The sequence below is a fragment of the Podarcis tiliguerta genome (assembly GCF_965153285.1).
Source record: "Podarcis tiliguerta genome assembly, chromosome: 16".
NCBI classification, from domain to species: Eukaryota; Metazoa; Chordata; class Lepidosauria; order Squamata; family Lacertidae; genus Podarcis; species Podarcis tiliguerta.
The window spans coordinates 40,286,255-40,310,531 of record NC_139549.1 but is presented as its reverse complement, the minus strand read 5'-3'; the positions used below and the strand labels follow the sequence as shown (position 1 = coordinate 40,310,531).

The following is a 24,277-nucleotide window of genomic DNA, read 5'->3' as shown; positions in this document are numbered from 1 at the left end:
CCGAGGAGAGCAGTGAGATGAAGCACAGTTCATAGAAGTGGTGCTCAGGGAGTACTTCGCTGGCTGCCCTCCATCACTCTGCCGCTCTTGCCAGCTATTGCCAAGCCAAAGCAAAGGTAATAACAGCTTTTAGCTCTTTCCGTTGTGTTTTTTTTTAAAAAACCTAGTCCCCCAAGATAATCATCTTTACATATATATTTTATAAAGACTTCTGGCAGTGCTAGGAATAAAAGTTCAGCTGTAGGTCATGCTAAATATAAATGAATGCAGAAGGCCAGCCTGTAGAGACATAAGTTAACTGTTGTCAGTTCATTGCTAAGAGTCTAGAGGTAAGGCTGTTAATGTCAGGTGACCAGAGAATGTTCTAAGGTGCCAAGCAGAAACCTTATCCTATTTGCTTAGTAGTTTAAAACTTCCTGGGACAACATTTGACAGTTGAACCTGTTGCCCTTCCAACCTGTTACCTAACAGACTAGGACTCTGACTACCCTGCCCCATAAATGTCCAAACCCTGGTATCCCCTGGCACTAATACGCCACTGTTATGCTCCAAGGGCTGCCCTCAGGAGCCAGGATCTCAGCCTAAGGAGGAAAAACACATTTATCCAAGCGCTTACCCAAGCATGGTTCGAGGTGCAGCATAGTCTCAAAAAAGCCAGGGTCAAACACAGAGGGTCCCAAACATGATCCAAAAGTAAGGTTGGGAAACAATCCACCGTCAGTGGCAAAAGAAGTGCAGGCAGCGAGGAGGGCAGGAATGGAATCGGGAACAAGGAGCCACAGACCTCTCTTGTTTCCAGCTCAACAGGGAGACCTTTCATCCTCTGGCCTCCTAGACCATGCCTGAACCCCAACTGCTGGTTGTAAAGAAGTTCCAGGGATTGCTTACTGACACGTAGGCCCCTTGGTCGTGAGCCATGGATCCATTCTACGTCCTTGCTCTTCAGTCTGGGCCTGGTCTCCTGGCATCTGCTTTCTAAATAATAACAAGTAAAATAAACTAAACTGAGGAAGCAAGACTGAGAACTGGGTGTTCTGAAAGAAACCCTGAGGAACCTTTTGTCAAGCGTTTGTTGCCCTTGTGGCAGCAGCTGGAAGGTTCTGATATGCTCCTCAGTGATTTTTAAAGCTCAATTTCTGGTCAGTTATCCCAAAGTAAAGGGAACAAAATACACAGAGGAGCACGCCCCTTTTTGCCAAAGCCAGTGAGGTTTGCTATTTAAAATGTCTTAGTTTAATGCACTGGGCTGCTTTTTCTTACCCAAGTGTCGCAAGATGGAGTAGCGAGTAAGAGCCAGTGATGTTAAACTGTTACAGTTTTTAGCCAGGAGCAAACATAATTATTAAGCAAAGCTCCCAGAGGTAGGTAGCCTAAATCTCTTGAAATATAGGTGAAAGCCAGTAAGCGCAGATGTTTCCAAGTGCCTGCTTCAAGTTGTAAGACTCACACTGGGGTGAGCAAATGTGTAAACAAATCCAGAACTGAAGCAAGTAAAGAAGCAATAACCGGATGAGCAACGTTATGTGGGCAAAGAACTGTCCGTGACCTGGAACTGAACAGAGGTTCATAGAGGTTCAGGCCTTGCTGAACTGAAAGGGCTTCAGAATTTCAAAAGCCAGGTGAAAGCACGGGGCATGCTTTCAGATAGCTCTGTAGCAGAGGCCACGACACCGAAACTTCCCTCTGTTCCCCACATCAGGGGAGCTAGGTCAAAATTCAGGGCTCTCCCCCCCCCCCCCCCGTGGCTCTCTCAGTGCCCTCTGCAACTGCTAGTGGGTTTTAAGCTCAGGCTGACAAACAAGCACAAAGGGAACAAACCCCCATATGATCTGCCCTGGGGTCTCTCTTCCTCCTCTTCCATGTCTCTTGATGAGTCTGGGAGATGTCCACTGGCCCCAGCCAGAAATTACTGTGGTCTTTGGCCCTCGGTAGACCCGAGATGCCAGCTGACACGGTGCCACCTGGGATGCTGCTTCCCAGGGAGCTAACTCTGTTGTGAGAATGAGCCTTTCTACTTCTTTTGCGTTCTTAATGAAGAAGAACTCATTTTGCTTGGCTGAGCTGGACAATCAGCTCACTCAATGTGGCAGCCACACCAACTGGAGACAAATCTGCATGTGTCTCTTTTGCAGGATCAGATTCTCTCTCTCCTAGTGCTTCTGATACCTACAGGCCACGCAGAGTCTGCCCATGGCACAGTCTAGTCTTCCACCACCCACCTGTTTCACAGAAGTGTGGGCGACTGATGCCAGTGTATTGTTCGTAAGAACTGGAAGTGCCTTCACATAGCAAACTTTGAGGGACTTGATGGAACCTCATCCACAGCTCTTCAGCCTGTGCACCACCTGCAAGGTGTATGGCAGGGATGGGAAGTCTGTGCCCTGCCCCTGCAGATTAGCTACAACCAGCAGGGACCAGTGGTCAGAGATGATGGAGGTGTATTCAGCAGCACCTGGAGAACACCAGGGTACTCTATCCCTGGTGTATTGGACTACACAGTAACTGCTTAGTTTGTGGCCATGGGATTTTGCCGTGTCGCATAATCATAGAGGGGGTGCATTTGGGATTTTCTGATCCTCCAGTCTGTTGCCAACACAGAACACTGTCTGCTGTAGAACGCTTGAAATATCCAGTTTTTTGTACTCCTGCAAGTGCAGAAGACCTGCATGGTCTGTGATTAGTGCAAAACTTGGGTTCTAAAGGTTGTAAGGCAGGCTTCCTTATGGAAGTGGGAGTACGTCTTGTAATTTTGCCAGGAGCATATGTTAAATTGCAGAGTCGCCTCATGTGTAATCCTAATTGTTGCACCAGAGACTCCCATGCATTTTCCTGTTCAGGCCATTTCGGTCTGGGATGCCCCATCTGAAGCAGCCTTTGAATTGTGTGAGAGACGTCCTCTTGTATCTGCTTTTTCTGCTCTGTTACCTTTGGCTTACCTCTTTTTCACCAATTGTCTTCATTCAGGTTCTATTGGCTAGTATCCATGAGGTAGTTTTGCCTGTTACGAACATTCTACCATAGAGCATGGGTAGGCAGCCTAAGGCCCGGGGGCCAGATCTGGCCCAATCGCCTTCTAAATCCAGCCTGTGGACGGTCTGGGAATCAGCATGTTTTTACATGAGTAGAATGTGTGCTTTTATTTAAAATGCATCTCTGGGTAATTTGTGGGGCATAGGAATTTGTTCATCCCCCCCCCCCAAAAAAATAGTCCCCCCCACAAGGTCTGAGGGACAGTGGACCGGCCCCCTGCTGAAAAAGTTTGCTGACCCTTGCTCTGGAGTGACCACAAAAAAGAAACTAGGCTATACAGATCTAGAGGAAGCTTGATTCTTAGTGGCTAGGTCCCAGCCTCTTATGACAGTGTCAGCCCTCTTTTATTGCTCCCATGTAAGTGAATGCTGCCATTCACTCCTGGGGCGGCGAAAGTGCTGCAGTGAGGATGGATAATGTGGCAGCCACTGAGGGGGGTTTCCCACCACACAAACACAAAGAGATCCACATGGGATGAAGTACCCTACCTGTTGTCTTGCCAGGCATTTTGCTAGTATCTCAAAATTTTGTTATGAGGTAGATAGTGCGAAGGGTTTCCAACTGCATATCTGTGAGGCTTGCCTCTGGCAAGCAGTTGCACCATAGTGGAGCGAGTTGTTGAGCTTATTTGGCTGCTGATCATATAAAAGAACTCATCTGGTCTCTCCCTCACACACACACACAACATGTGTGCGCGCACACACATAGATACACACTCCCCATCATAAAACACCTTCTTGACTTTCAGACTCTCTGTGTCCTTGAACTCTGTGCTCTTCCGCTCTAGTTAATCCAGATGTGGTCATTCCTCCCCTTCTCCCTGTTTCCTCTCCCGCCTCCTCTCTCCCTAACCAGATTCTTATCTCTCTCTTGCAGAGCATGTCACTAACTGAGAACAGAATTCAAACTTGCTGATTAACAATTGGCTCCCTTCTGCCTCAACTCTCCTTTAGGCTTGCAGCACGAAAGGCAAGCTTGGCCTAGCCCCGATTTTTTGTTGGAAAGCTGTTTGCCTTAGCTTGTGCTCAGGTTCTGATAGATCACTGTATTTGGGAAGGATTTTTTCCTCTGCAGGCGGCTTCTGAGCAGGGAAGGTCATCTGCTGCAATTCTGTTCCGATTGGAGGACACATTCTGCTACCACATCCCTGAAAGGTGGCTATTCTGGTCAAATCCACACCGTACAGTAAAAGAATATGACTTCCCCAAAAGAATCTTGGGACCTGTAGTTTGGGAGTTACAGCTCTGCACAGGTAAGCTACAGATCCTAAGAGTCTTTGGAAGAAGCCAAATGCTTGCATTGTATGGTGTGGATGTGACCCCAGCCTCTGCTTTAAAACCTCTTCAAAGGAAGAGCCTGATGCTTTTGGAGACAAGTCCGTCCCACTGTTGTACAACTTCATACTGTCAGGACATTCTTCTTCATGTTTAGTCTAAACTCTTTTTCTTAGAATTTGAACCTGTGCCTCTATGGACAGCTGTGAGTCCAAAATGACTCCCAGGCTGTGCACCTGGTCCTTCAGGGGCACAGTTGCCCCATTCAGGACCAGGGAGTCCTCCACACCCGCCTGCCCCCTGTCCCCCCAAAACAGTACTTCTGTCTTGTCAAGATTCAACCTCAATCTGTTAGCCACCATCCATCCTCCAGACACTCACACAGGACCTTCACCGCCTTCACTGGTTCTAATTTAAAAGAGAGGTAGAGCTGGGTGTCATCTGCATACTGATGAACACCAAGCCCAAACCCCCTGATGATCTCTCCTAGTGGCTTCATATAGATCAGGGGTCAGCAAACTTTTTCAGCAGGGGGCCGGTCCACTGTCCTTCAGACTTTTTGGGGGCCTGGACTATATTTTTTTTGGGGGGGGGAGAACGAATTCCTATGCCCCACAAATAACCCAGAGGTGCATTTTAAATAAAAGCACACATTCTACTCATGTAAAAACATGCTGATTCCCAGGCCATCCAAGGGCTGGATTTAGAAGGTGATTGGGCCGGATCCGGCCCCCGGGCCTTAGTTTGCCTACCCATGATATAGATAGAAAGCATGGGGGAGAGGACGGAGCCCTGAGGCACCCCACAAGTGAGAGCCCAGGGGTCTGAACACTCATTCCCCCAACACCACTTTCTGGACACGGCCCAGGAGGAAGGGGTGGAACCACTGTATAACATATTGTACAGTACTGTACATATTTGAAGATGGCTTTGATATACGTGTGCCTCTTTATCATCAGTCCTCAACACCTTCAGGCTTTTCTCAGAGGACTTGGTCTCCACGTTGCCTGATGGCAGCTCAGAAACTGATGACAGAGGCTCTTACCTGATAGGGAGGAAGAGCTCTTGAGGCAGCACTGGAGGTACAAACTCAGCAGCACAGACTCACAGTAGCCTTTACACACAGACGAGGTGGTGGGAAAGGTGAGACCAATCAGGCTGGAGGCAACAGGCCAGCCTTCAGGGCAAGGAGTTTAGAACTGCGTGGAACCAACAGAGTTGTCCCAATTCCCACAAGTCAAGCTTTGAAAGGTGGGGCAAGGCAAGCTTGCTTGCAAGACCCTTGAGCCTTGCGAGACTGCTGAGCATGCAGCCGCTCACTGTGTCAGGGGTGATGGTCTGTTCCTGGCAACAAGAGTACCACCCTCCCCTTCAGACCTTGGCTCTTCCAGCCCTCATGGTTGATTGACACCCTCCCTGGATTCCATTGCCGTGCTCCTCTTCCTTGGGATGGAAGAGGCGAGGTGGGAGTCCTGCTTACCCATACAGAGCAGTTATATCCTGGAAAAGGGTATCAGCCTCATTCTTTACTCAGAGTGAGGTATGGGCAGGTGATAGAATCATAGAATTGTAGAGTTGGAAGCAACCACGTGTCCAACCCACAGCAATGCAAGAATCCTGTCCACAGTCATCCCTGGGTGAGCTCAAACCACCAGCCTTCTGGTTAGCAGTCAGACACACTGACTCATTGTGCCACCTGCTCTGAAGAACCAGATAGTAGCTGGGTAGGTGAGCGATGGCACCAGCAACAGCTGCATCTGGGCACAGGGGCTGGCAAGGCAAGCAAGTGGCCCTTTTTGTTGCCACATTGTACTGCTGCCTCATGTTTAGCTTGTGGTCTACTGACACGTCTACTGCTGTTCTTCCTACCTAAATGCAAAAATTTACACTTAATCTCTGCTGGCATTCATTTTGGCCAAGTTCTCTGTTCTGTCAGTAGCATCTTGGATCCTGTTTCTGTTGGCTTAAGATATCAGCAACTCCTCTGCTCTTCTAGTCAGTCATTTCTAGAGCTGCTTTGCAGCGTCAGGCCCAGGACAGAACCCTGGGGTGCCACATGTTCAGGTTGACAAGAAGCTGCTGGTAAGTACTTTTTAGGTGTATCAGCCAGCTGCAAATCCACCGAACTGTACCAATATCTAGCTCGCATTTTACCAGCTTCCCAACAGAAATATCACAGGGTGCACATGGACACCAGGAAGGGGTTGGCAGGTGGAGGTGGAGCAGGTGCCTGATGGTTGCAGAAGGCTGCTCTTGGGATTGGGATTGGTCTAGATCAGGGTAGCCCAGTGTAATGCCTCCAGGTGTCTTTGGACTCTGGCTCCCTTAATCCTCAGCCATCATGACCAATGGTCAGGGGTGAGACGAATTGTTATACAAAATCATGTACAGAGATACAGATTATCCATCTCTGATCCCTGAACTGATTGCCTGCTTTGAAAACAGACACTGGGGTGCATTTGTAGGGTCACAGTTTCCCTATCCCTGGCATAGGATTCCTGACATAACAGTAGCCATTCTTAACTGCAGTGCTTTGTGTTTCCATGCAGGCTGATCTCTTCCCGGCCCAGCCTCCTCAACACAACTAATGACACCCGGCTCAGCTCCTCGCCTCAGAAGCCGCTGGACTTGAAACAGCTGAAGCAAAGAGCTGCTGCCATTCCGCCCATTGTGAGTAGTGGCTCCCAAACCAGCTCCAACACCTTCCTCAAAACAATTTGTCTTTATGCTCCCGCTGTGTTTAAAGCTGAGGATTTGAGGAGGGGGTGACCCCTGCAAGACTGTGCTTGGTAGGAATAATTTGCATGGACCATTCAGCTCCCCCAAGTGACAGTGAGTTAGCCCCAAGGCTGAAGGGCACCTGCCATTTGCTGTGCTTTTAGTCAGGCAATCAGCAGATTTTATCACACAGTTCAGAGCTGCGAAGCCTCAGGCCGAGGAGCTGGGTCTGACCCTCCAAGTCTCTCCGTTCTGGCTCTTGAACGCTTATTTTTTAATGTAAGACATTTATATATAGCTTAATCATTCCTATTTCTAAGTGGCATACATAAAATCAAACCACAGAAAATAGGACACTAAAAAATAAATATTTTTCATAAAACCAAATACTACCTCAAAATGTTTGCCGGAACAAGAAAGTCCTAGTCATGTACCTGAAGTTCAGCAAAAAGGATGCCCTTCTCATCTCAGTTAGGCTCATTCCACAGCCTTCAGCCCGCTACAGTTAATGCACAGCGCCTAGCAGTTACGAGACGTGCATCTGAGCCACGGGGGACCACTAGCAGAGACTGGGGGACAGAGATAGCAGGGATCAGGTTGGGATATAAGGGATCAGGAGGACCTTGATATCCTGGACCCAGGTTGCTTACAAGGGCATTGGAAATTAATATAAGACTCTTGAACCTACAGTAACTCAGTAGTATATGACAGCCAATGCAAGCTTTTAAACAGCGATGTTCTGTGCTGGTGGTAGTCTGCCCCTACCAGCAGTACAGTTACACCATTTTGCACCAGCTGAATCAGGCGCACACAGATGCAGAAAGCAAGTCTTGCAGGGTGCTGATCTTTCGCTGCCCCAGCCCTTCACTTAACTATGCCAATGCCTCTTGTTTGACGAGATGGGGAGAGACAAGTGTAGTTCTAAACCTCTGACATTTGCATGGCTGGAATGTCGCCCGCTGTAGAAAGGTAAGAGTCATATCCATTGCCCTGGCCACTTTTGCCTCTGGCCCTGCTCACCCCAGCATGTGGCTCCCAGGGGGAAATGCGGCCCTTGGTTTAAAAATGATTCCCATGCTGTTCCAGTTTCTCTTTCCTGGTCCCCAGAATGAGGGAAAAGTCAGGGGCTCTGTGAGGATGAACTGGCTTTTTAAAACCTCTGCAGAGGAGCTGAAGTGTGGCATTCATTCATGCCCCATGGAGTGTGCATGCATATGTGTGTTTGTACACACCAGCTGCAAATGGCACGTTTCATCCAGTTTTTCTTTTCTTCCCTTCCCTGCAGATTTCAGAAGGTTTACAGGAGGGAGTACTGCAGAGCGGAAGCCTGAAGTCTCAGGTGCCTCATCACGCTTTGGCCCTTTACCAGCAGCAAATCACCATGGTCCACGAATCTGCCCACGAGGACTCTGCACAGAGTAAGCAGCTGCAGCTGCAGCCAGCTGAAAAGGACCCCCCGCCGAGCAGCAGTCCCAGGGCCCAGAGCAGGAGCCCAGCTGTGGTTGATAAAGAAGGTGTGTGGGTGTTTGGGGTCCGGGGAGGCAGTGGTCACAGAAGTGCAGGTGAGGGTGGAGATTAGCCCCCCATGCCAACCGCATGGGCTCTTTGGAAGCTTTCTCTGCCTCCCTTTTTCTCTGTCTCTCTCCACAGAGTCAGGCAGGCATGGCTAATTAGAGGGAACATCGTGTCTCGCTCTGCCCTGATCAAATGCCAAGAGGCGGGAGATCCCTCTTATTAATGTCCCCGGCCGTTGCGTTTGGAAGCGGGGCAAGGAGACCTGGAGCAGGGCCAGGGCTGTGGGGCGAGCTACTCCCCACTGCCTTCAGAAGGCTTTTAGCGTTCAGCTGGATACATTATTTCTTGGAGAATCAATGCTAATGCCCTGACTGGAAGGGCAAGGCTTCCTGTAACAGATTCTCTGCTGCATTCAGGGTGGAAATGGCTGGGGCACCTAATGGGCAGTTTGTAGCTTTCTCCCCCTTCTCTGTGCCTCCCTGGTATTGATTGGCAAAACACTTGAGGAGGCACTGCAATTGGTCACCTCATAATGCATGTCTAAGAATCCTTCCGCTGCTGGGTGGCTCCCTTCTTTGCTAAGAGAGAGTGGAGCTTACTGGGCCTCTGCCTTTTTGCATACGGACATTGCCTTATACTGAGCCAGACCATTGCTCCCTCTAGATCAGTATTGCCTACACTGACCGGCAGCAGCTCTCCAAGATCTCAGGGAGGGTTCTCTCCCAGTTCTGCTTGGAAATGCCAGGGATTGAACCTTCTGCATTCAAAGTGGATGTTCTACCCCTGAGCTATGGTATATTATCTTTAGGGACACAAACATGTTTTTTTTGGGGGGGGGGATGTGAGTAGCAGAGGAAGTCCTTGTCAGTAGGCACTCCATCCTGCCAAGCGAAGTGTTTACTTATGAGAAGATTCGCCAGCAGGGAGGTCTCCAGCTTGCACATGAAGCTGCCATATACTGAGTTGGACCGCTTGCCAGTCTGCCACTTTCAAGGCTGATTTATTTCAAGAATTTTTTATCCAGTTCTGCAGTAAGAAAAATAAAGCCAAAATCCATAGTGCAGCTTACAAATTGCTGCAAACAAGGCAGCTCCTGCCCTCAGGTTTGCATTCTGTATGAAGACATGACACACGAGGAAAAGGCATTGGGAGGGAGGAGGGAACAAGAAAAGTTGGGTACAGTGTCTTAGTCACAAGGTGGAAAGAGACAGAAGAGCCAAAAACTGCTGGTCTCTGAGCCGCAGCAGTGGAGTTGGCCCAGCCCCTCTCGGCTGAGAAATCTCAAGCAAAAGTCTTTGCATGCCCTTTAAAGGGGGGGTGCTGAGGTTTGCAGCTGAGTCCTCCTCCATGCAGGGCAGGTGCTCTTCCTGCTGAACCTGCTCTGCAGGGAGATGGGCCGCATTCCTTGGGGTGTCTAACTGGGAAGGAGTTTAGCTCACTGGCAGAGCTTCTGCTTTGCATGCAGAAGGTCTCAGGTTCAATTACCAACATCTCCAGGTAGGGCAGGGAGAGAACCCACCTGAAGCCCTGGAGAAGTCAGTGTAAACAATGCTGAGCCAGCTGGACTAGCGGTCTGGCTGGGTATTGGTTAGCCATGTTTCCTAGGTCTGGTCGAGACATAATATCTGGGGAAGTGAGACCCATTTTAAATGAAGAACTTTCAACACAAGAAAACTCAGGAAAGGAGCACTAACAGGTGACTCCACCCAAGATGTCGTGCAAACTGCACTTACTTCTCTGGTGCAAACACATTCTACTAGCCAGGACTTTCTCACCCTGCTCAAGTCCTTAATCCTTACCTGGTGCTGTTCCTTGCATTTGACCTCAATGCAGGAATCTCACATGATTCCAGATAATGCAGGGATAGACAGATGCGATGAGACACAAAAGCAAGACAAATGCCATATACTAAATCAGCAAGTGCAGTCCTGTTTAGTTTTACATGGTCTCTCCCCCCACCAATTTTGTTGTTCTCATTCCCTTCTTAAAGAATTTAGAATACCCTTTTTCTGGCGGGGAGGGGATTGCATACAGAGAATGAAGTTCCTTAGACCAGAGCCGTAAGGTAATGAGGTAATGCGTCATCCTTACACAGGAGGGCACGCGCTGTCTTGGCAAAGGGGCTGTACTTTCAGGCAATGGGAGTTCATTGTTTCAATTCTCCCAGGTTGGATGGGAGGATTTCACCCCCCAAAAAAGTCAAATATGGTGGCGGGAGGAGGGGTCTCCTCCACTCCCACCCGTGAAGAACAGAGCCAGCTAAACTGCTTTTTTTTACTGCTCTGGAGGCCCAAACATCCAGAGCGGCTTTGTTGGCCTGGCTTTTAAGAGAGCACCGTCACGACCTGAGCGAGGGCTTCCCTGTCCTGCAGGTCTTTTGGCTGAACCATTGTCAGCTAGGAGCTGCTCTAGCCAAAGCATTTGCGCACACACTGCCGCCGCCGCCTCCTCTGGCATGAAGGCCTTTTTCTGGTTTGGCGGACGGGAGCGCTGCCCATTTGGCTCTCATTTCTCCCTCAGATGGTTCCCGTTTTCCCCCTCTCCCTGCGTTTTGCTTTTTGTTTTTGTATGGAGAAGCCAAGCCGAGGAGGCGAGAGCAAGGGGTTGGAGGGGAGGGAAGAGGAAGAGTGTGCGAATGTGGGGTTGTTGTTGCCTTTTCCTTTCCTTTTCTCTTGGCAGCTTTGGAGCTGGCAATATGTTTCCTATTGATTAGCCACCCTTTTTAGCTTGGCCTTTTGAGGGCCAGTTGAAAGCCAAGAGCATGCATTTGGATGACGGATAGTATAAACGATGTCTCTCTTGCTCCAATTTCCAGGGCCTTGATAAACGGTAATAGGAACTCTCTTTCTGGGGATAAGAGCTGCTCTATCAAAAAGACCCTGAGTTATAGCCCCCCTTTAATATAGGTTGCGGCATGGCAGGAGGAGGTCAAAATAAAGCATTCGTACTTTAGACTTCAAAGCGTTTCCACCCTCAGTTGGGGGTGGAATGGCTTTCCAGATATACGCAGCACACGTCTTTCCTTTGCATGAGGCTGAAGATCCATTGCAAATAACGTATGTTGGATATTGCAGCCAGTGGACTTACACCAGGATCCAGCAATTTTCTGGGCCTCTGCCCTTTCCCATTAGGAATTTCCCCTGCCATTTCCCCTGTTGCGCCAGACACTCAGTGATAGAAATAAAAGCACATGTTGTCCCAGCTCCCGCACAGGCTTCCCGACTTCCGCTGCTTTGGGAGAAACAGCAACAGCACTCTATGCCGAGCGATCTAAAGCTCAGTAGCTGAGCTCGTGCTTAGGGGGGAAAAGGAGGCTGCCTTACCTTGAGTCAGCCCAGCCTGCCATCTTGCTCAGCATTGTCTATACCAGCCTTTCTCAACCTTGGATCCACAGCTGTTGTTGGACTACAGCTCCCACCATCCCTTGTGAGAAGGGCCAGCCGTCAGGGATGATGGGAATTGTAGTCCAACAACAGCTGGGGACCCAAGGTTGGAAAGGCAGGTCCACCCTGGCAGAAGATCTCCCGGGTTTCAGGAAGGGGATATTCCTAGCCCGACCTGCAGATGCTCTGCCACTGAGCTACAACCCTTCTAACGGAAGAGGTTCCAGGTTCGGCTCCCAACATCTCCATCTGAAAGAATCTTGGGCTGCAAGGCTGGGAAGGAGAGGTCTCTGCCTAAGAATTTGGAGCAGCCTTTGTCAACCTGCTGCCCTCCAGATGTTGTCTGACTCCAACTCCCATCATCCCTGGGGGCACCCTATTGGAGAAGGCTGCCCTGGAGAGCCACTTCCAGTATGTTCTGGGCTAAGTGGAGCAGTGGTCTGACGTAGACTCCTCCAGACAACCCGTTCATTAAACCTTCATCCTAATTTGCTTGCACAAAGCTTACACAGAATTTAGGCGCCATCCAGTCTTCATTGAGCTTTTCTTATTATTTATTTACAAAGCTGTCATAAAACAAAAGAGTGGTCCACCCCATTCAGCATACAGGATGTTTAAAGTGGATTTGTTGCACTAGGGGCAACAGAATGCTTTTTAATTGGTTTTAATTGCAAACCTAAAGTCCCAATATGTCGGTGTGATTGAATCCCTCCCACAAAGTATTGACAGTCTGGAGACACCCATAGTGCAGTGCATTGCTTCTCAAACTTGGGTCCCCAGCTGTTGTTGGACTACAACTCCCATCACCCCTGACCCCAGGTCCTGCTAGCTAGGGATGAAACATCTGATCAGTGGTTGTGGGGCCCTTGCTGCCCCTGCACATGGCACTCCCCCCCCCCTCACTCTCACCTGCCTGACAATCTCAGGATTCACCCCACTGCATGTGGAGCTCTTTGTGCTGTAGAAATGCCAAGAGTTGTCTCCAACTAAGTTCTACTCAGAGCAGACCTAGTATAATTAATGGACCCAAGTTATTCATGTCCATTCATTTCAATGGGTTTACTGAGTAGGAACAACATGGGCTGCAACCCTAAATATTTTGCTTGGATTACAGAAGGTGGAGACAAACACAGGTTTGCTAAATTAAAAAGAAAACTATTCAAAATAAGTCTTAAATAAATGCCAACTGTTTCTTTGAAGAACAGCGGTGGCCCCACACTCACCCTATTCATGGGGCCATAGCTGAGCTTTTGTACAAATCTTTTTTTGGCGTATTGCTTCCCCATTTTGTCAAGGTACCTCCACCTTGCTAGCTGTGGGGCAGCCGCCTTCCCTTTGTTGCAAAGGCCCTCCAAAGGGCTGCGATTCCTGCACCCGGGTTCCGTGCGTAGCCTTGGCTGTCCCTGTGGGAGAGACAAAGAGAGTGCAGTGAGGGGAGAGTTGAAGTCTGGGAGGAGCACAGAGCATTACCAAAGAAAATATGCACAAGCCGTTGAAGAGCCAGAGGCCTCTGTGCTGCTGTCTGCCTCCAAGCCTCACCCTTTGATGCTGACGTGTCTCCCATCTGCTTCATGCCATCCTTTGAAGGTGCAGATAAAAACCATGTTTCACATCTTAAATCATGAAAGCCAGAAAGTGGGGGGTGGCGACATGGATGCAGTTTAGTCTCCTGGTTCTCAAAAGTATGAGGTAGGCTTCCCAGGGAGAAGCGTGAGGAGCTATTCCTATATAACACACAGGCATTTCAGGACAGTAAACCCCATTGCTTTGCATCTCCCTTCCCAGCAGAGCACATCGCCCCTCAAGGGTGCAGCATCCAACATGGTGAGGCTTGGCGGGGAGAATTTTTCATGCCCATTCCTTCCATTGTCTGTCCGGACGTTGGTGTCGCATCAAAGCATTGGGGGGGGGTGTTTCACATAGACCTCCCTCTTGGCTCTTTCCAGGGTCAAAGCCCTGGCACTGTGAGGGCCCACGCGGAGGCCCTAGGCTGCCCCCCTCAAAAAAGTCCTTGGTTGAACAGGTCATTTTCAGTCCCTCAGTATCCATCTCACCTCTGGCGTAACTCCAAACAGTCCCTATCTGCATTACTAGCAGTTTGAGCAAGTAAAAGCAGACTTTAGAGTCACACAAGTCCCTTTGTACGAGTTTTCACAGGGACAGTGGATGCTGCTCCTTTTTTATTGGGCTTTTGCTTTTCTCAAGGGACCTGCCTCCGTAGACATAAAGTGCTGTGAAGGTCTTGGCAATCCTCATTTATCCATTGGTCTCAGATATTAGTTGTGCTTGGAAGGACCTTAAGTGCATTTGTTTGTTGGCTTGTGGGCCTCTCAGTAAAGTTGTTTTTACATAACTAAAGGCAAACAGATAATTTGTTCATTCATTCCTTTTGGGGACGGCCATAGCTCAGTAGTAAAGCACCTGTTTTGCATGCAGAAGGTCCCAGTTTCAATCCCTGGCATCTCCAGGTAGGTCTGGGAGGGACCCTGCCCAGGTGGGCTGGGGTGGGCCAAATGGAGCTCCTCGGGCTTCTCTCTGGCCCTGCATCCTCTCCCCAAGCCGGTCCCCTTCTCCCCAGGCCATGCCTCACACTGCTTTGCTCTTCACCCTCCTTGCAATCTTTTTGCAATCTAGCTGGGGTGTCTCCTTCTGTGCCTTTTGCTTGCCTGGAGAGAGGATGGAGAGGTTCCACGGCTGGAACGTAGCCTACTGCACTGCTCTGCCCATGTCTGCCATTGGCATATGCCCCCCACCCCGGTGATGAGAAGGGAATGTGGCCATCGAGTCGAAAAAGGTCCCCACACACCCCAGTGTAGGCAAGAAGATGGAGAAGATGGTGTAGGAGAAGATGGTGAAATGCAAACAGGGGACACAGAAAGGGCTGAACTCCTCAATGCCTTCTTTGCCTCAGTCTTCTCCGATAAAGAAAACAATGCCCGACCTGAAGAATTTGGAGCAAATGATTCAGCAGAGGAAACACAGCCCAGAATAACTAAGGAGATAGTACAAGAATACTTGGCTACTTTAGATGTATTCAAGTCTCCAGGGCCAGATGAACTGCATCCAAGAGTATTAAAAGAACTGGCAGATGTGATCTCAGAACCACTGGCAATCATCTTTGAGAATTCCTGGAGAACGGGCGAAGTCCCAGCAGACTGGAGGAGGGCAAATGTTGTCCCTATTTTCAAAAAGGGGAAAAGAGAGGACCCAAATAATTACCGCCCAGTCAGTCTGACATCAATACCAGGGAAGATTCTGGAGCAGATCATCAAGCAAACAATCTGTGAGCACCTAGAAAGGAATGCTGTGATCACCAATAGTCAGCATGGATTTCTGAAAAATAAGTCATGTCAGACAAACCTGATCTCATTTTTTGACAGAATTACAAGCCTGGTAGATGAAGGGAACGCAGTGGATGTAGCCTACCTTGATTTCAGCAAGGCATTTGACAAGGTGCCCCATGATATTCTTGTAAAGAAGCTGGTAAAATGCAGTCTTGACTATGCTACCACTCAGTGGATTTGTAACTGGCTGACTGACCGGACCCAAAGGGTGCTCATCAATGGTTCCTCTTCATCCTGGAGAAGAGTGACTAGTGGGGTGCCACAGGGTTCTGTCTTGGGCCCGGTCTTATTCAACATCTTTATCAACGACTTGGATGATGGACTCAAGGGCATCCTGATCAAATTTGCAGATGACACCAAACTGGGAGGGGTGACTAACACCCCAGAGGACAGGATCACACTTCAAAACGACCTTGACAGATTAGAGAACTGGGCCAAAACAAACAAGATGAATTTTAACAGGGAGAAATGTAAAGTATTGCACTTGGGCAAAAAAAATGAGAGGCACAAATACAAGATGGGTGACACCTGGCTTGAGAGCAGTACATGTGAAAAGGATCTAGGAGTCTTGGTTGACCACAAACTTGACATGAGCCAACAGTGTGACGCGGCAGCTAAAAAAGCCAATGCAATTCTGGGCTGCATCAATAGGAGTATAGCATCTAGATCAAGGGAAGTTATAGTGCCACTGTATTCTGCTCTGGTCAGACCTCACCTGGAGTACTGTGTCCAGTTCTGGGCACCACAGTTCAAGAAGGACACTGACAAACTGGAACGTGTCCAGAGGAGGGCAACCAGAATGGTCAAAGGCCTGGAAACGATGCCTTATGAGGAACGGCTAAGGGAGCTGGGCATGTTTAGCCTGGAGAAGAGGAGGTTAAGGGGGGATATGATAGCCATGTTCAAATATATAAAAGGATGTCACATAGAGGAGGGAGAAAGGTTGTTTTCTGCTGCTCCAGAGAAGCGGACATGGAGCAATGGATCCAAACTACAAGAAAGAAGATTCCACCTAAACATTAGGAAGAACTTCCTGACAGTAAGAGCTGTTCGACAGTGGAATTTGCTGCCAAGGAGTGTGGTGGAGTCTCCTTCTTTGGAGGTCTTTAAGCAGAGGCTTGACAACCATATGTCAGGAGTGCTCTGATGGTGTTTCCTGCTTGGCAGGGGGTTGGACTCGATGGCCCTTGTGGTCTCTTCCAACTCTATGATTCTATGATTCTATGATTCTAAGAGTGAGCTAGATGGCACAATGTTCTGACTTGGAAAAAAGCAACTTTGTTTATTTATTTTTGACTCAACGGTTTATAGTCCCTGCTCAAATGCAAACATCCATCAGGGTGGGCTAGCAGTAACAGCAGAGACAAATAAATCCAGAATAAAACAAATAAAGGCAACAGATTTAAAAGCAGAGCAGCAGATAGAATCAGCTTTGGGTAACGTTTAATCAGGCTTATTCTTAAACAGTTGTGTACTGTGTATGTCGGAGGAGAACATTCCTGACAGCCATGCTGTCTTGAGGTCCTTGCCTCTGTGGTGGGCAGAGGCCTGATGAAGCAGCCCTTGCAGAGGGAACAGGAAGCTGCTGACCTCCAGATGTTGCTGGACTCGCAGCTCCTAGCGTCCCTGACTTGGCTATGCTGGCTGGCAGGGCTGGAGGGAGCTGGAGCCCAAGAGCTGGGGCCCATGTCCTCTGCCCCCCCCCCCAGTGCTTGGAAGGAACAGGTTCAGTTTGATGAAGTTCACTGAATTAGTTCAAAAACTTGCAAGCTGCACCCTAGAGTAGTTTCCATAATCGCCAGGCAAACTGAATGTGAATTAAGTTTGGTTTGAGGTAGAACTTTGAACAGTTTCTCATTTTGTCTTCATTCTCTAAAATGTGCTTTTTGGTCTTTAGCGTCTTTGGGCCTTTAAGGCTAAGAATCGTAATTGTTGGAGAAAATAAATTAAACTTCCACTCTGTGTGTGTGCTTTGATGTACTCTGAGCCTTCTTAAGTACATTGTATACTTCAGCACAGTAGCTTTTAACATTCTGAATGCTGGGGGGGAGAGAGAAAAAAAAATGTGCATGAACTTGAACTGAACTGTGAACCGAACAAGTTAGTTTTGCAACTAGTTTGGGTTTGTTTGTCTTTTTGTAAACTGCTTTGAGAGCCCCTTTGGCTTAAACAGGGGCAAGGTATAAATGACTCAAATAAATAAATAAAGTTTCTGATGAGGGTGGACCAGAGATTGGTTGCCACCATAAGATAAGACCCTTTCCTCCCTGCTCTTCCTCCGCAAGGTGTCCTTCGGATTGTAGCATACAAGAGTTGCTTATTGTTGTTATTCTCCCCACCCCCACTGAGCTTTTCATAACTCAAAACTCTTCAGATCACCCCACAAAGGTTTTACAAGATTAGTTAGATTGAGAGAGAATAATTAGCCGCAGTTTATATGTACTTGTGTGAAACTTGATTTCTTTGAATTGTGATTGATAGCTGCATATATGCTCAGGTCCCACTGCAAAGCACTCGGTTTCAAGCGATGCAGGATAGCAATACGAACGGCTCTCTCTTGGCTGCTACATTTGCAGTGGGCCATCTGCACCTGGAAGCTGTTGCTTGATTTTGCAGCGATCACTTGACCAGTGTGTGTGTGTGTGTGTGTGTGTGTGTGTGTGTGTGTGTGTATGAGCCTGATTGTCCGCACAAGGTCACTCAATGAGCATCATGGCTGAATGGGGATTTGCATATGGATGTCCTGCAGCCAAACCCAGTGTTTTGTCTACTTGGGGTTCCTTTCTGACTGCTGATTGGCTGTCCCTTTGTTTTCTCTTGCAGAGAAACCAGTGCATTTCACCTCCCTCCCGGAGGGGCCAAAGCTGGTTGGAGAGCCCTCCATCACAACCTGCTGGCCTCCGGTGCTTCCCTACCAAGGTTCAAGGGATCTGATCCGAACCTCTCCACACACTGAGCCTCACGTGTTTCAGTATAATCCTCCAGGTGAGAGAGGTTCAATCAGGTTTGCGTTGCGTTGTTGTTAAATTTGTATATTTCCTGGCTGGATGCAGAGGAATGGTGGGAGGCAGCAGCTAGAGAACCCCCAAGGAAGGAAGGCTCAGAGCCTGGGGATTAGTGGGCAGTGAGTGGTCACCGGGAGAAGAGGGAGAAGACTGTGGCGGGGGGGCGGGAGAGAGGTGTGGGAAGCTTAGGGAGCTGGGAGGGTCTGTGGCAGAGAGTAGCCAAGAATCAGAGGCAGAAGCTGAAATGACAGTGGGATGAGGGAGTCAGGCTGGTGAAGATGCACGGGTTTCTTCCCCTCCTGCTGCAGCGGAGAGGCATGAAGCAGGAGGAGCAAAGGCAGACATGCAGGCACAGTCTCAGATTGCTTGGGAAAACCCTGGAGATGAGGAAACCTAGGCAGCTGTGGGAAGGCAGCGACCTTCAGTCTCCACAACTGCTTCATAGGGGCAAGACCTACCAGAGAAGAATTGCTGTGTTCATTAGGCCTGACAGCTCTGAGCACATCCTGATTTCTTCTAACAGAGAGTTAACTTCACTTACTCTGAGTGATTTATTGCTGGCTCGCTCCTGACATGTACTGCCCTTCATCCATAGATCTCAGGGCAGTTCACACCATAAAAACACAAGATAAAAAAGACATAATAAAAACAAGAATAAAAACCAGTAACCTCCTCTCACAGAACATTTAAAAGGGTATTGGGTTATTGCTGTGATCCAAGGATCACAGGACACTTTATAAAAACACAAACATTTATAACATAACAACAAACAAAATAATAACACCCCCTCACACACGCGCGCACACACACACACATGCAGTTTAAAAGTCATAGATTATTTAGTTAGCCAAAGGCCTGGGAGAAGAGGAATGTTTTTTGCCTGACACCTAAAGGTATATAATGAAGGTACCAAGCGAGCCTCCCTGGGGAGAGCATTCTACAAGTGGTGAGCCACCACAGAAAAAGCTTGTTCTCGTGTTGTCACCCTCCGGCCCTCTTTCAGAGGAGGCACACAAAGAAGAGCCTCAGATACTGATTGCAGGGTCCAGGTTGGTTCATATGGGGAGAAGGGTCCTTGAGTCCTTGCACTCTGAAGTGGGCTTGCTTTGCTGGTGTGAACAACCTGATGCCACCATGAGCCCCCTTGGAAAGCAGTTTTCATAATCTGTTGCTTATGAGCTTTCCATGAGAGACATTCTGTCCCACCATTCTTGGAAACTCTGCTCGTAGGCACGAGGCTCCATGGCGGCAGCACTAGGAACTTGGGAAGCTGCCTTGTACCAGGTCAGACCATTAATCTGTCTAGTACAGTATTGTCTACAATGACTCTCACTGCAGTTGCCCCATATGGGGATCAAACCTGCAACCTTGGCGTTATCAGCACCACACTCTAACCAGCTGAGCTAGTCTTATCACACATACAGACACCTCCCCCTCCTCACAACTGGAAGCTTGAGACAACAAGTGAAGCAGTCTTTCTTTAAAAATAAAATTCGAAATTATAAATGCCTCTTGCTTTTTTCCTTGCTTATTTATTTATTTATTTATTTTTGTATGCAGGTCACTCAATCTCCTTAAACATGCATGAAGGTTCTCGGCCGGGCTTCCAGAGACTGTCCGCCATCTCCAACCCTCCCCCTCTCATCTCTACCAAGCATCCTTCTGTTCTTGAAAGGCCCCTTGGCTCCATTTCCCAGGTAAAGGCTCAGGTGTCAGGGCGTGTGGAAGACATTCCTTTTGCTAGGCAGGTCCTTTCATGGCAGCTCTGATCTTTGTAGATTCTCCCAGACAAAGAGTATCAGCAGGGGAGGGGTAGTGTTGTAAGAGACTAAGTGTCATCTGTGTACGTACAGCACTTTGCAGAACTGCATAGGCAAAAATTAGACTGGTCCCTGCCCCCAAGCAGCTTCCAGTCTGAAACAGACAGTGAGGAAAGCAGCAGGGATGGGGAGGAGGGAGAGACCAAGGGAGGCTAGCACGAATCTGGACAGACATTGTTGCCATGTATTTACATCCTTGGTTGCATTTAGGAATATGGATTAAAAGTATAAGCGGGGGCAGGGGAGGTTCCCCCCCACATTGTGCTTCCCAGACCAACAGTTGTCCATGAGGTTCCTTTAGAAGGTCTGCAGTGTGTCTGTCAATTTGTGACTGAAAACAAGAAGCAGCGCATTCATTGCATTAAACATTCTCATTGATCTTTAATTGTGTGTTTTCTACTTCTTTTATTGTTTAGATTGCATTTTATTGTACTGCAGTTTGAATCCTGCAGAATACAATAATATTTCCCGCTTTTCCCAGGCAGAGGTCTGTGCTTTTAATGCTCCATGTCCAAGCGTTTTTATTCTGTTTTGGGTTTTTTGCACCAAGGGTTCCCCACAAAAATCCATTCTTTAAAGCTGAATTGTTACAAACATCAATTTGGGTTTTCCATGGTTGTTTGCTCCAAATGAGCTTTAAAGAGCAAGTTTTAATGGGGAAAACTCCAAGCAAAAAAAGGCTCATTGACCTGTAGCTTTGTATTGTGGACAGTGCCTGCAAAGAGTGGAGGAAAGGTAAGTGTGAATAAGCCCTAAATGGTCCACCAAAACCCATAATCAGTTTTCAGGTGACTGTGGGAAAATGCTTGTGCAAACAGTAGTATAAACGAAAGGCTGCCTGGACTGTTTCATGTGGTTGGCTTTATCCAGCTTTATCCTTGCCCTCCATCCTTGTCCCATCAGTCCTCCATTGCCTCTATGCAGAACCTAGCACCCTCTTTCCATGAATGAAATATCAAACTGCAGCAGTAATGACTTATTTCAGAAGGTGTGACAGCAGAGCTACTTTGGTACTTGCACCTGTCGCTCTTGTTCCCCTATAACAACACCCTTTGATGTGCCTTTCAGGGGGTGCCTATCCAGCTCCACACTCCATTCAGCTCTGAGCATGCAAAAGTCCCCATTGGCTCCATCGGCATGGGCCTTCCTCTGACTGTGGACCCCAAGAAGCTGGGTAAGACGCCATAACATTCCCCATTCTGTTGGACTGCAGGGGTGGGGCATGCAGATGTCGGCACCAGAGCCACAGCTGGCAGCTGGAAAAGAGACTTCACAGTTAATGAATATTGAGAAATTACGGCAGGAAGCAGCCTGACAGCTGCCCCCACCCCCAGTCCACTCCTGCTCTGGCACTGTAACATGGCTGCATGATATGTTAATGTTTTCTAGTGCCTTTCCCCGGAGTGAAGCAGGAGCAGCTCTCTCCACGGAGCCAGGCTGGCCAACCAGAAAGCTTAGTCGTGCAGACGTCGCAGGAGAACTCCGTCCTTCGGGGTGAGGCAGTGGCACTGTGCCGTCTGAGGTTCTTAATCCCTGGGTGGGGGGTCACTTGCAGCGTCCCTCTCTGAAGCTGCCATGTACAGTCTCGAGAGATGCATCCCAGCATTTTTGATGGCGTTGCACAGGATTCTTGGAAACATAGGAGGCCGCCTTATGCTGAATCAGATCATCATCATCATTATTATTGCTATTATTTGTATACCAGCTTTCATCCAAAGATCCCAGAGTGGTTCACAACATAAAAATACAGAATAAAACCAGCAGCTCTCCAGCATTTCAGGCCAGAGCCTTGCCCTGCCTGCCTGGAGATGCTGGGGGCGAACTGGGGACCTTCTGCATGCAAAGCAGATAGATACTTCCCCACTGAGCTGCAGTCCTTCCCAATGTCTCTTCAGTGTCCCTGAAAACCTTGCTGCTCCAAGGAGCTGTTTGCATGGCTTATACAGCCGGGCGAACGCTGTTTCTGTCTGGCTTACTGGACCAACAGTGGCCTTGCCTGCGTGCCACAGAAGAGTTCAAAGAGGGAAACGTCCATAGCTAAGTTGAGTAGAAACCAGAAATTTACACCCATTGCCCTGCCCCTTTTTACTTCTGGCCACGCCCACTGCTGGCATGTGGCCCTCAGGAGCTTGCCCTGGTACTGATGCAGCCCTTAGAAAAAACTGAAAAAAGTTTCCCCACCCCTGTCTAAAAGCACCACCCTATCCGCCAGTGCCTTCATTTGCAGTGCCTGGGCTTCCTCCAGGCTGGCGGCATTTTTGACATGGTTGTATCCTGCAGGAACATCCCTGGGCTCGTTGTCGGGAGGCAGCATCACGAAAGGCACCCCAAGCCCACGGCCGCCATCGGAGTCTCCCATCACGTATCGAGGATCCATCACACATGTAGGTCTCTTCTCTGCTTCCAGGGGTCAGTGAAAATTGGGTTGGAACTTCCTCAGGAGGCAAGCTTCCCTGAGAAAGCGCTTGTCCACCTCCCCTCTCCACCAGGGGGACCTGTGTACTTGAGTGCATTTCTCAATTTGTGCAAAGAGGCTGTGGAGCCCAAGGGCCCTAGGTCAAGGCTGAACAACACATGGGAGTTTGCTGACAGATGGAAAACAGTAGAATTCTGGAGTTGGAAGTGACCCTCAGGGTCATCTAGTCCAACGCAATGTGAAAAGGTTTGAGAAGCCTGATAGAACAAAGTGCTTTACCACCAAGGCAGGGAGGTGGATCGGTCAAGAGGGGCATCCCACAATTGTTCTAACTGCAGCATTTAACTTGGTGCCCTCTTGCCTCATAAGCTTAGGAGCAATGCTTTCTTGGCTGGAAACTCTGCTTCTCTCGTGCCATCGGAGGGTAAATGCATCTATTTGTGGCCCAAACCAGATGCTTGGATTAGGCATAGGATGAAGTTCCATTCTTTGGAGCGTCTTCATGAAAAGGAATGTTAGCAGGTTGTGTCCTAAGTAGGACAAACTACAGTCTTGTTATAAACTGCCCCGTGAACTTCTTTTGTTGGGTGGCATGTAAATGACTAAAATAAATAAATCTCTCCCACCTTTCTCCATCTGAAACACCCAAGGCAGTTTACAAGTTGATAAAATAATTTATTACAGTTTTTATTACATAATTTTTACTAGCAATATTGATATTCTAGGAATTGTTATTCCTTGGAAGTGCATGTGTAAATATATTTTTTCCCATGCTGCAATTATAAACCTCACAGTGCCTTACTGAAGTGGACCTGGGTCGTCTTTTTATTATTCCTTATAAAGTTTCATTTGTGTTCTGAAGAGGTACAACTTGAGCAGCACAAATGACAACCAGTTACTTGTACCAGGCTCTGCCCTCCCTCTCTGATTTATTGAAATTCTGCAATTCTGAATTGGCACCGAAAGAGAACAATGCGTCTAACAGGCCCCCACCTACTCCCGGGTCCGCCCCTCCCTTGTTAGCATGAGCAGTAGACTAGGCTCTGTGAGGAAATGCAAAAGGAACAAGGCGGGCAACGAGCCATTCTTTTACGGCTCTCTGGCTTTGGTCTGCCGCTAATGTGGGTAAAGGCTTGGCGGCTCCTAAAACCCCCATCCTCAAATCAGTGTATCATTTAGTAGGCAAGGGAAACAGAGTGGGCTGCCAAATGGGTTGGGTCTTCTTCCAGGCGTTGTCCCTCGGACACACACACACACCAGAGAGTTCCTACTCCCCTCCGTCATCTCCAGCAGCAGAATCCCTGCCAAGTGGGTGATCACTTTGGGCTGCTGAGTTATTGCTTTATCTGGAAACCGAGCAGAGAGAACCCGTTTCCCTTAGAGATTTTTCGCTGGCTGGTGTTCAGATCTATAAAGCTGCTTTATAAACACTCTGGATTCCTCTGCCCTCACTTTGGGCTCCTTATCTGGGAAGGATAAATAAGAGCTCAGCTGCCGCTAGAAGGCCTGTCACTGGGAGATCCAGAACTGCACTCGCTCCGCCCCCTCCAGCCAGGTGCCCCTCGGCTCTTCTGATGTGCTTGCTAGCGGGGCTGGAAGCTGCTGCCCAAAACAAGAGGAGGGCACTTAGTGGTTGCAGGAGACTGCAGAGGCGAGTAATAATGGTTGAGGTTGGCTTCCTTTTAGTCTAATTGTGGTTTTTAAAAATACTGAAAACTGCGCATCAGCTCAAAACTATAGCAGTTGAAGTGCTTTAACCCCCTAATCATTCA

At 48.5% G+C, this 24,277-nt stretch overlaps 2 protein-coding genes across 51 annotated transcripts in view; both read left to right on the top strand.

The window, feature by feature from the left end:
• LOC310667244 (uncharacterized protein) overlaps positions 1-24,277 on the top strand; it is a 559,738-nt gene that overhangs the window by 355,140 nt on the left and 180,321 nt on the right. The window lies entirely within an intron of this gene.
• NCOR2 (nuclear receptor corepressor 2) overlaps positions 1-24,277 on the top strand; it is a 348,844-nt gene that overhangs the window by 271,178 nt on the left and 53,389 nt on the right. For 49 of the 50 annotated variants that reach the window (XM_083418926.1, XM_083418964.1, XM_083418929.1 and 46 more), the window contains 7 exons: positions 6,854-6,974; positions 8,308-8,536; positions 18,088-18,249; positions 19,830-19,966; positions 21,158-21,263; positions 21,479-21,583; positions 22,370-22,473. In XM_083418926.1, the coding sequence (XP_083275052.1) occupies positions 6,854-6,974; positions 8,308-8,536; positions 18,088-18,249; positions 19,830-19,966; positions 21,158-21,263; positions 21,479-21,583; positions 22,370-22,473 (964 nt within the window). The remainder of the gene's footprint in view (positions 1-6,853; positions 6,975-8,307; positions 8,537-18,087; positions 18,250-19,829; positions 19,967-21,157; positions 21,264-21,478; positions 21,584-22,369; positions 22,474-24,277) is intronic. The other variant, XM_083418930.1, reaches the window with a different exon arrangement.